This window comes from Orycteropus afer, unplaced genomic scaffold, assembly GCF_000298275.1.
Source record: "Orycteropus afer afer isolate SDZICR_OR568_19922 unplaced genomic scaffold, OryAfe1.0 scaffold00577, whole genome shotgun sequence".
Classification (NCBI taxonomy): domain Eukaryota; kingdom Metazoa; phylum Chordata; class Mammalia; order Tubulidentata; family Orycteropodidae; genus Orycteropus; species Orycteropus afer.
The window spans coordinates 210458-222608 of record NW_006922164.1 but is presented as its reverse complement, the minus strand read 5'-3'; the positions used below and the strand labels follow the sequence as shown (position 1 = coordinate 222608).

The window sequence follows — 12151 nt, the reverse complement described above, 5'->3', positions numbered from 1 at the left end:
CATGTGACCGGAGGCTGAGTCCCCTGAGGGAGTGAGCTGCAGTCATTTTGAGAAGCAGGATCGCAAGGCAGGAAAAGCAGCTAGAGAGTTCACATGCCCTCCCTGCCGTGGGACTTGTGCTTGGGGGTCGGCAGCTTGAAGCCGAGTGGCTGCAGCAGAGGGAGGGAGTGGAAGGGGCAAAGTGAGCGCCGCGTGGGGAGGACTGGGCCACTTGGGAGGAGCCAGCCTCGTGGGAGGACCAGGCCAGGTGTGGCCTCATGGCCACAAGTGGGTTTCGGTGTTTTGTTTTCTATTTTTACACTTTGCAAAGATTATCTCTGTTTATGTTTTTACTTCCAAATTCATATTTCTTATAAATAACACAGAGCTAGGTTTTGATCATTTTAGCCAGCACTACAATATTCCTCCGCTTCCTGGATCATTTGATCGGTTTTATGTTGGTCATATAGTCAAACCTGCGAAAGCTGGAAACTGCAAAGTGGAACCCTAACAAAGAAGGAAAATGGAAATATTTTCCACTATTAGAGCGCTAAGAAAGTGGTAAGACTGCATCTGTCAAAGGTGGGAAACAAGGCCATCGTGGAGTTGGAGTTAAGGCTTTCACAACTCTCACTGTAGCCACTGACGTCTGGGGATCTGTTTCGGCATCTAATTTTATGCTCTTTGTTCCTCTCTATTCTATGCATCTTTCTCTTGTCTTTTAAATTGCTAACTTTTCTCATTCCACTGTTTTCACTATTTGAATGGTATACATTCTTATACTGGCCCAGGGGATGGCCTCAGGCCTAAGGCAGTCGCCTGCCAAGCACAAGACTGGAGGTTCAAACCCATCAGCCTCTCCCGCCAGGTAGACTGGGCCATCTCTTAGGAACTCTGGTAGCGCAGTGCCTAAGGCACTTGACTGCTAACCAGAAGGCTGGCGGTTCAACCCACCAGCCACTCTTAGGAGGGAAGATGGGGCAATCTACTTCTGTAGTGATACTGCCTCAGAAACCCAAGGAGGGGTCGCTATGAGTTGGGGCTGACACGATGGCACATAACAATAACAACAACATACATTCTTATTTCTATTACTTTAGTGATTACCCTAAAATTATAACACTATCACTCACCAGGATTCATTCCATCGGCTTAGGTTTCATTGTAGGTATGAGAATCCGTTGGCAGACTCATCATTGTTTCAAGATAATGTTACTGTGAGATATACTTTAAAGCTTATAAGAACACAACCCACCCACTGCCACTGAGTTAATTTCAACTCATAGCGCCCCTACAGGACAGAGTAGAACTGTCCCATAGGGTTTCCAAGGCTGTCAATCTTTCCGGAAGCAGACTGCCTCATCTTTCTCCTGTGGAGCAGCTGGTGTTCGAACTGCCAACATTTTGGTTAGCAGCCCAATGCTTTAACCACTGTGCCACCAAAACTCCTTCTAAGAGCACAATCTAAAGTAAACTCAGGAAAAGGGGGAGGTCGCTTTGAGCAGGAATCACAGTGACTATGCCTCCCAGCTTAGGGGGCAATGGCAGGGAGGAGGGGGAAGGGCTGTGTTCAGTTCTCTCTGCTTTCTCTCCGTAGCCCACTCTCCCAGCCCTCGGTGCGGAGGTGAGCCCAGGTGGTGTGGCGCCTACCCTGAGAGAGTCTGGTTTCCTGACAGATGGCTGTGAGTGCCATGCGGTCCCCTCAGCTTTCAAGGGCACTTGCGTCCCCTGAGGACAGCCCCTTGGGAGGACCAGGCACTCCAGGCAGCAAGGACAATCTGTTTTTCATCTGGACACTTGTGCGAATCCATCCTCCCTGCCCCCACACAGGGTCTGAGGTGGTGGCTGAGTATATCCATGGCCCTACTTCCAGGTCTGTCCAATGGGAAGTGGACCAAGGGCTGCATGGGATGGGATGGCCACTGCTCAGAACACTCCCGCTTCCTGGCAGAGGGCATGTCCAGCTGATGGGGGTTCTAGGTCTGAGGATGCGCGCGGTTAGACAGAGGGAGTGGGAAGGGCTGGGCTGGAAAGGGCGCCCTGCTACATGAGACAAAGGGAGGGAAGCAGAGGGGACAGGCAGAGCAGGAGCCTCGGAGAAGGCACATTCGCAGCCAGCTCCCCAAGAGGCCATCGGGAACATATTTCGCCTCCCACACAGCAGGCATTCCCGGCAGCCTCTCCCTGGCCCTCTGGGGGGGGTTTGGACGTGGGTGGGGGTGGGTGTGTCTCACCAAGGCCTGGTCACGCCCAGTGGCCAGAGCTTTGGGGGATGTGGACAAGGCACAGAACGAGGGCCTGGGTTGTTGCAGGCCAGAACTTGTCCCTCTCTGACCCTTGCGTGGGCTGGGGGTGCTGGAGGCATCTAGTGAAGTGGGAGAGAGCAGGCGAAGGGAAGCCAGACAGGGCTGGAGGCTACCCAGGCCGGGTGGCCGGCTCCCTGTGGCCAGATGGGGTCCCGGTGGGATGCATGCCAGGCCACACGGGTGGGAGCTGCATTCATTCATCCCAGATGCGATCTGTCATCCACTCCTGCCACCCTGAGCAGCCAGCACCTGGCCAAAGACCTTGTCCCTTCATCCAGCCCCAGGGCAGCTTTCAGGCGTGCTAGGGGCCTCCCCAGGCCCCCCTTTTTGTTCCCTATTCTTATTTTCTTAGAGGAAGGAGTGACTGCTTCAGGGCCTCTCCCAGAATCCCAGTCTCCCTCGATTACTGTTTAAAACGCTATCCCACACTGGAGCCAGAGCAGCGGTTTGAATTTTAACTTCAATCTCTCTTAATGATACTTCCCAGGAGCGGGAGGAAAAGAAAAAGGTCTCCGGTGCCAAAGAAAATAGCTAAGTCTTGAAGGATCTAGAAGGGCATGAGAAGTTTAATCCGGGTGTCCCTGCTGTGCCTGGTCCCCCACCCCGGAATGCCTCCAGACCCTCCGAGCGTCTCAACCCCACCTGCAGAATCAACCCCTCCCACGGCTCTGCAAACAAGCAAAAAACAAACTCAAACCCTTGCCGTTGAGTCGATTCCAACCCATGGCAACCCCACGTGTTACAAAGTAGAACTGTTCCGTGGGGTTTTCTTGGCTGTCATCTTTACAGAAGCAGATTGCCAGGTCTTTTTTCCGTGGCACTGCCAGGTGGGTTCAACTTACCAATGTTTAGGTTAGTAACCAAGAGCAATCCATTTGTGCCACCCAGGGACCTCCTCTAGCAACAAGAGGGCTCTTTAAAAAGGAACAGCATGGCTGGTAAAGTAGAGCATCAGCAAGAACAAGGGAGACCCGCCATAACATGGACCGGCCCAACAGTCAAAGCACTGGCCTCAGACATACACTCAGCTCTGCTCAGACCACTCCGTGCTGGCCCCTTGGAGACCTCAAATGTAGGCGTCAGGAAGTTTGGCTTCTGCCTTGTACAAGGTGGGGCTTGGTTTCCATGGCTGCTGAGCCCCTGCCAGACTTCTCTGCCAAGGGACCACTCCTCTTGGATGAGGAGGCTCAGCTCACATCAACAACCATCCTGGAACTGGATTGCATCCTGGGATCACCTTCTGTATCCTGGGTGCCTCCTCGGAAGCCACACTCTGCCCACCATATACTCTCAACTCTGCCCCCACAGCGTCCTGCCTACGTCCACGCTGAGCCCCAAGAGGAATCCTGAAGCACTCTTCTGGGTGCCACGAGGGTTTCTAGCCCCATCGGACCCCAGTCCTGCCCATGGTGGGGGTGAAGGCAAAGCAGCCTGCTAGGGCAGCAAGTGGGGAACACTTCTCCCAGCTTGCTCCCGGTACTCCAGGGCACCTCTGGTCTCTACGCTGGTGGTCCATGAGACCTCTGGCCATGTCACAGCCCCCATCTCTCAACACCGGACAAGGGAGCCCTAAGACGAGGACACACCTCTTGCACTGGGCTTCAGGGACAAGCCCTTCCACAATGCTGGGCACCTTCCCAAAGCCATTCTCCTTCTTTCCTTAGTAAATACAGACTGCTCTCTCCCACTTCACTAGATGCCTCCAGCACCCCCAGCCCACGCAAGGAAATCTCAGCCTTCCTTGGAGCTGAGTGTGGCCATTAAACTAAGTTCTGGCCATGCAACATGTCAGCGGAATTATGTGTGACACTCCCAAGGAGGCTGCTTAAAGGGAACTGGCTCAAATGGGAAATAAGCCCCCTTTGCTCTGTCCCTTCCTCCTCCTTTCTGTTGCCTGGAATGCAGGTGTGATGGCTGGAGCTGAAGCAGCTGTGTTGGACCTTGACACCTGGAGGATGGAAGTCACATGATAGGATGGTGGAGCAGGAAGAGAGAAGGCGCCTGGGTCCCTGGCATCCATCAGAAGAGCCCAGGATCGCCTACCTCTGAACTTATTTTGTTTGAAAGAGAAATAAATCCCCACCTCATTTGAGTTACGGAGCCCTGGTGGTACAATGGTTAAGTGCTTGTCTGCTAATCAAAAAATGTCCATCAGCAGATGAAGGGATAAACAAATTGTGTAATACCATTCAGCCATGGGAAAAAAAAATGAAGTAGTGACACATCTACAACGTGGCCGACCCTCTAAGGCATTATGCTGAGTGAAGTAAGCCAGGCACAAAAGGCCATATAGAGACAGAAAATAGAGAGCGGTTGCCAGGAGCTGGGGGCGGGGGGGGGGGGGCAATGGGAAGTGCTTGCTAATGAGTTACCAAAAATAAATAAATAAATAAAACCCACACAGCTGCAAACCTGTTGCTGTCAAGTCTGTTCCAACTCACAGCAACCTGGTAGGACAGATTAGAATTGTCCCATAGGGTGCCCAGGGCTGTAATCTTTACGGAAGCAAACTGCCGAGTCTTTCTCACATGGGGCTGCTGGGTGGGTTAGAACCACCAACCAACCATTAGGTTGTCAGGCAAGCGCTTTAAACACTGTGCCACCAGGCTCCTCCTGCTCACTAGTGCAAGGTTTCTTTTTGGCATGATAAAAATGTTTTCAAAAGAGATAATGGTGATGTTTTCATAATGCCGTGAATATACTAAAAGATGTTGACTTGTACGCTTTTGAAAGTATGAACTTTATAAAGCTGTTGAAAAACACAGAGAGGAAGAAAGGGCTCCACGCAAAGGGCCGATCTGATTCCAGCCGAACACCGCCTTGGTGGTAGAACAGGAGCCCTGGGCACTCGCCGTGCCGGCCCCGGCCGGCTTCTCCGGGTCACTGAACTGCTGTGTTTCCATTTCCCTCACAGGCAGGAACGGCCCCACTGCAACAGCAGATGGGCTCCCATTCACTGAGAGCCTGCCACGTGCCAGGCATGGCTTCCTCAGCATCCAGGTGCTATCAGCCGAGGCCTCACTATCACCTTCTGGCTGTTAGGCCATTTCACAGCTAAGGAAACAAAGGTCCAGAGCAGTCTGGCTACTTGCCGACACTTCACAGCCCCAGGCACTGACCCTGGTGCACTCCACCCCCAGGTCTGGAGGCCACTTCCCGGTCCAGGCCTCTCCCATTGCCTGTTGAGCACCACCCAGTGGCAACAGCCATTTAGAAGGTCTTCTTCCTCAGAGATTGTTTCTATTCACATGTGGATCTATGGATCCGGTTCTTTTTTAGTACTCATCCACTTCCAGGTATGTAATTTATGGAATTCCTTATTTTCAAAGTTTCAAAATCCTCAGTATTTTGAGGCTACCTTTGACCTTTTATAAAATGTGCTGCCTGATATGTTCCTAGGAGACCGTGGATACTGCAAACGGTTGAGTGCTCAGCTGCTAGCTAAAGGTGGGGGGGGTTCGAGTCCACACAGAGGTGCCTCGGAAGAAAAGCCTGGTGATCTTTTTCTGAAAACGCAGCCATTGACAACCCTACGGAGCCCAGCTCTACTCTGACCCACATGGGGTCCTCCGGAGTCAGAATCTGGTGCAGGCACCAGCAAACGCTTTCTGACTGACAGCACTGCCAAACACTTTGCAATGCGCAACGGTATCACCAGACTTTTCTCCTAGAGTAACACAAGAGCAGAAGACCGGCCCCTTTCCTGGGCACGTACCTCAGTCCTGCGGATCTCCGTATCACCAGATAGGCGTCGACTGCGTAGCAAAACAGCCACCAGAAGCAGGCGCTGTACAACAGCTGGATCCACATCTGCAACCGGGAAGAGCCTGGCATCAAAGCTTCCGCAAACAGGCACCGGATTCCCCACCCATCCGTGAAACCAGCTCGCTGAGCCGGGCTCCCCGTGATGTCAGAGGGCAGCACAGGAGGGCACGGGGACATGTGTGCATGCGGTCTTTGAAAGCGAAGGATGGCAGCGAGCCTGCGGCATGTGCGTGTACGTGTGTGCACACTCTTGCCCTGTCTGCTCCGCCGGACTAAGACCCTCTCCCCGTCCTACACTCTTGCGCGGGTTAGAAACCGCGCGAAGACGCCCAGCGTAAACTGCCCAGAGGGCTCCCGGCTCTTTGAAGGGGCAGCTCTTTTGCTCAGAACTAACGAGTGTGGACAGGAAAGATCAAGGGGCGGCGAAGGAAAGGCTCCGTGCTCCAGCGGCAGCACGAGATCATAGCCTGCCATTGTGGGCTGAGGCAGATGTTTCCTCCCGAGGCGATTAGAAAGCCCAAAGCCGAGGAGCAGAGGGGGCGGGAGAAGACCCGCGGTCTGCACAGGGCACTTTCTGATGGTTCCTGTGAGCGCTAGCTCGCTGGCCGCAGCACTGCGTGCATTTCATTAAGCCAAACACAGCCATACAACAATAGCTTTCCGTTTTTTGTTCTTTTTTGGGGGGGGAGGAGCTCTGGTGGCGTAGTGCCTAAGGCATTTGACTGAACCACCAGCCACTCCTCAGAAGGAAGACTGGGTAATCTCCTTCAGTAGAGATGCCCCCTCAAAAACCCAAGGAGAGGTCACTATGAGTCGAATAGATGGCAGTGAGTGAGTCCAGTTTTTTGGCCCAGCTGGTTTTGACTGTGACTCTACTTAAGGACGTATGTGTATGTGGGGACAGGGGAAAGATAACAGGAACAACAACAACAAAAAAAAAACAAAAGCAATTGCCACCCAGTGTGCTCTGACTTGGAAACCGTTATGGGGCACTTCTACTCTGTCCTGTAGAGTCACTATGAGTCAGAACTGATTCCACCGCAGTGAGGCTAATCTTTACAGGAGCAGACGGCCTCTTTCTTCCGTGGAGCCTCGGTTCAAACTGCTGACATTTCAGTTAGCAGTTGAGCATTTAACCACTGCACTACCACTGCTCCTCAAACTTGAGCGTTCATGGAAGGCCCTGGAGGGCTTGTTAAAACACAGATGGACGATCCTAGCCCATAGTTTCTGGTCAGGAGGTCTGGGTTGGGGCCTGAGAATCGGCATCTCAAACAAGCTCCCAAGGGATGCTGAGGCTACCGTCCACGGGTGACTCAGCTCTACAAGTCTGGGGACCCAGCTTGTGGACCTCAGCAGGACGGGGGCATAGGCAGGGAGGAGAGGTGAACAAGGGAGGCACGTACCGCACTCCCCACGCAGAAAGCAGCAGGCCAGACGTCTGTTCCGTTCACTCCTGAGATGTTTTCAACAAAATCTGGGAATCCTAACCACACTGCAGACCGGACCACAATACCTGAGGGTGAATTAAATGAGACCTTGTGTCTGACTCTAGTGAGCTGTGTTAGGGGATGAGCTAAGTCCCCCCAAAATAGGTGCTCTGAATCCTAACCCCTATGCCTGTGGTTATAATCCCACTGTCTCTGGTACTTTGGTCATGTCATCAGAAAGCGCCAGTCTCTGGAGAAGGACATCGTGCTTGGTAGAGGGTCAGCGAAAAGGGGGAAGACCCTCAATGAGATGCATGGATACGGTGGGGGCAACGATGGGCTCTAGCAAAGCAAGGGGTATCAGGGTGGTCCCCAGCCAGGCAGTGTTTTATTCTGTTGTACATAGTCACCATAAGTCAGAACCAACTTGACAGCACCTAACAACAACACAACCTACCTGTGGTTACAATCGCACTTGTGAATAGGTTTTCTTGGTTATGCTCATGAGACCGGATCAGTTTAGGGTGTATCTTAAGTAAATCTCTTTGGACATATAAAAAGAACAGTCTAGGCAAGGACACAGGCAGACAAGCGGAGATGGAGGAAGACAGATGACACGCCACACGGAGATCACCAAGGAGCCAGGACAAGGACCTTCCCGCAAAGCCAAGAGACGGTGAGCCTGCCCCTAGAGCCAGCCCCTGATTTCCAACTTCGAGCCTCCTAAACTATGAGAAAATAAATTTCTGTTCATTAAAGCCACCCAAAGGAGCTCTGGGAGCACCGTGGTAAAGCGTTTGGCTGCTCTCACCTGCGGTCAAGTCAATTCTGACTCAATAGCGACTCTATAGGTGCGGAGCAGTGAATTACCAGGCATGGCTTTTCTAGCCATAGTCTTAGTAACTCCCACTGGATTACTGGGTGGGACCATGCAAATAAAATGTGTGGGACTCTGATGTTGGGATTGGTTCATTTTGTCACTCTACCAGGCTTTAAATGAGCCCTCCTAGAGGCACTCCTCTGAAGGAAGGTTGGGCAATCCTACTTCCGCAGTGATACTGCCTCGGAAACCCAAGGAGGGGTCGCTATGAGTCTGGGCTGACTCGACGGCAAATAACAACAACAACAACAGAGGCAGAGAGGGGATCTCACTGCCATCAAGAGAGAAGAGCTGGAGGTGAAGTAGAGTGTGTCCTTGGACCCAAGATCCCTGCGCTGAACCTCCTTGGCAGAGACACCCAGGCCAGAGAGAGACACCCTGGTAGAGGGACGGTCACAGTGGAACCAAGAGGCACAAGACAGAGCGGTGGGCTTCCCTGGCCCAGAGAGCAAGATAACTGAGTGCCCTTGGGCAAGAGGCTTGCTGGCAGAGTGGGGTACACATAGGTGCACCTATCAGCAGAGCTAAAAGAGCTTTGTAACACTTGCCTGAGCAGGGCAGATGCCAGGCCGAGAGGCCAAGGGCCAGCGAGGAGTGTCTAGGGGCACAGCAGAGGGGATATTGTCCTGATGGAAGAGTTGTATCATGAGTGTGTTCCTGAACCTGAATTGTACCCTGTTAGTTCCCCCAATAAACCCCATCATTGTGAGTATTGTCTATGAGTTCTGTGTGGCCATTGCAACGAATTATCGAATCCAGCGGAGAAGAAGTGAGTGCTGTGGGAAGGACAGTCGGTGTCAGAATTGGTTAAAGGTTGGAGGGTGGCAGCATGTTTGGCTTCATAGTAATAAGCCTTGGGCTGTTGATAGTGACTCTGTTTCCCCCTCGTGAGAGTAGAGGAGGTCAGAAGATGCCACTTTCCTGTCCTTTTTGCAATAGGACAGAGTAGAACTGCCCCCATGGGGTTTCCAAGGCTGCAAATCTTTACAGTATCAGATTTCCACAGTATTCTCTGGCAGAGTGGCTGGTGAAATCGAACTGCCCACCTTTCAGTTAGCAGCCAAGGGCTTTAACCACTATGCCACCAGGGCTCCTTTGCTTGGTAAGCAATCAGTTGCAGTGTCAGGGGTTTGAACCTATGAACTGCTGTTCGGCAGGAAGATGTGGCAGTCTAGAGGGACTTGTTGCTATGTAAAAATAGATGGTAGTCAGAAGATAGCTAGATAGGGAGGGGAGAAGGAGGGAGGGAGAAATGGTATAAACACACATGGTACCTACAGAGAGCACAAGAAGGTATGGGATTATTCAGAAAACAACTATTATGGTGGCAAAGCAATTCCAGGCACTTTGATTTCAACAGTAAACCACTGTTAGCCACAAGCCCATCCCTAATTTGTTTGTTTACTTGGCATTAAGAAGCGTGAGTAACAATTTGCATTTCTAAGCTGTGTTTTCATTTCCAGGTTAATTACTCCTCACACAAAAAAAAGATTCTAAAGGCACAGTTCCGGAGTAAATACAATTCCTTCAGAAGGCTGGTGACCGGCCACTCCTCAGAAGGAAGGTTGGGCAATCTACTTCCATAGTGATACCACCTCAGAAACCCAAAGAGGGGTCGCTATGAGTCAGATCCGACCCAACGGCAGTGGGTTGGGTCAGTCTATAAGAAAATACACTTAAAAATGTCACCAATCTCTCCATAATTCATTTCTGTCATATATTATTTGTGGATTTTCCCTGTTATTAGACCCAAAGATCAAAGTCTCCTCGAAACAGTACCCACCCTCATGGTATGTAGTCTGTTCTTTTGTTGGAGAATGCAATCGTTATTGTTGTTAGCTGCCCTCAAGTCGGGCCTGGCTCACCACCACCGGTACACAACTGAACGGGACTCTGCCGGTCTTACACCATCCCCATGATTGGCTGTGTGTCAGGCAGCGTTCAGGTGTGATGGACACTGTGCTACCAAAGAACTGTCAACACTGAAAAGCTTAAGACACATCTCCTTGTGCCCAAGCCCTGGAATGAGCAGAATGCCTTTCTTCCCCACGGGGCTTATGATTTGAGTGCATAGCGTTCCCTTGAGCTCAGTGAAGGCCCTGGGAGGTAGGTGGTGGTTCCTGTCTAGCTGGGTCCACTAGACTCCCACTCATGGGGCCCCAAGTGAGTCAGAGAGTTGTACTATTCCAGAGACTGTTAAGGCTGTGACCCTTTGGAAGCTGAGCCCCAGGCCTGTCTTCAGAGGAGCCTCTGGGTGGGTTCAGACCGTCAACCACTTGGTTAGCAGCGAGTACTTAACCGTCTGCGCCACCTCGGACTCCTATGAGGGAGGTAAGCTGTCCTATTTCCTAGTTCCCAGGGGATCCCACTCCTCGGGCAAGTGCCCTAACCCAACCACCCAGCGGGTCCCAACCAGCGGGCCGCGCGCCCTTACCCAGGCAGCCGAGCAGGTCGCAGGCGATGGTAGCGCGCAGGATGCGGACCGAGACTGGCGGGGCAGAGCCCGGGACGGCCGCGGAGACCGCGGGGCGCGCAGGCCGGCGCGGGGGCAGCAGCTGCAGGAGACCGAGCCCCAGGCGGAGCGCGCCGCTGCCCAGGCAGAGCGCGTGGAAGGCCCGGGGCTGGAAGCGCAGCACGAGCTGGGTGGCCGCGTCCCGCGTGGGACAGCAGAATGTGGCTAGGCGCGGGGAGGCCATGGTCCGTTGGGGGACGCGGCCTGCGGCTCGGGTCTGCCGGGACCTCGCCGGGCGGCCCCGGTCATGTGCTGGCCTGCGGGGCATGCATCATGTGCCCGCCGACTCTGCGCGCGCTTGGGCCGCGTGGCCCCCCGGCCTCTCCGCCCGCCCCCAAGTTTCAGAAAGGGCGCCTGGGCCAGAGCGGGGGGTGGGGGGAGATGCTGCTCCATCCGGGGAGGAGGAGGAGGTGAGGGGCGGCGTGGGAGAATGAGTGGCCACGGCAGGCCAGCTTTCGCATCGTGCACTACGCCTGTCTTTGTGGTTTCATTCCTGAAGATCTGTGGCCATCTCGTTTTAACTGGTCTTTCTAGCAGAACATGTCAGAGGTGCCAGGTCTTTCCTATTTTGGGAGCGAACATCTCTAACTTCGTTGCCTTTTTGGCATCAGAGCACGGTCCCTAAACTGACTATGTCTAGGGACCCAGCAGTCCTACACTGTTGCCTGTTGTTAAAATGCTGGTGTTGCTGTTTGGTGCCCTGGAGTAGAGTCTGACTCATAGCGAGCGACCTTTTGTGACAGAGAAGAACCGCTCCAGAGGGTTTCTTAGGTGTAATCTTAATAATAATAACAAATATATTGTGATTTGGGTGAAAAGTTTACAGACCAAATTTATTTTCCATGCAGTACTTCATACACATTTTGTTTCATGACATTGACTGCAATTCCCCACAATGTAATAGCTCTCTTCCCACTTCCTCCCCATAGTTACCTCTTCCCTGTGCACTCCTTTCCTATGCACTCTTGCACACCTCACCCCCACCCACTATCTCACTGTGCAAACACTGCCCTACTGTTCTCCCACGATTGATTGATCACTATAAGGAGTGTATCTACCTGATGTAAATGTTTACCCTATATGCCTGTCTGTTGTTTGGCTGGAAGCCACTGGAGTGAGTTCAGTTCCAGACCTGAAGGGTAACTAGGGGCATAGTCTCAGGGGTTCCACCAGGCTCTCAGACTAATAAACTTGGTCTTTTTATTTTTTTAATGGGTTTGCGTTTTGTTCCACATTGTTCTCTCACTCTATCCAGGATCTCCTGCACCGATCTCCCTCT

At 52.5% G+C, this 12151-nt stretch overlaps 1 protein-coding gene across 1 annotated transcript in view; it reads right to left on the bottom strand.

Annotated features, from left to right (window-relative positions):
• The window catches only part of GPR143 (G protein-coupled receptor 143), a 39918-nt gene extending 28797 nt beyond the window's left edge, over positions 1–11121 (bottom strand). Inside the window, 4 exon segments of the mRNA XM_007956167.1 lie at positions 6001–6095; positions 7457–7566; positions 10795–11077; positions 11080–11121. Coding sequence (XP_007954358.1) covers positions 6001–6095; positions 7457–7566; positions 10795–11077; positions 11080–11121 — 530 coding nt within the window.
• Between the last annotated feature and the right edge of the window lie 1030 nt (positions 11122–12151).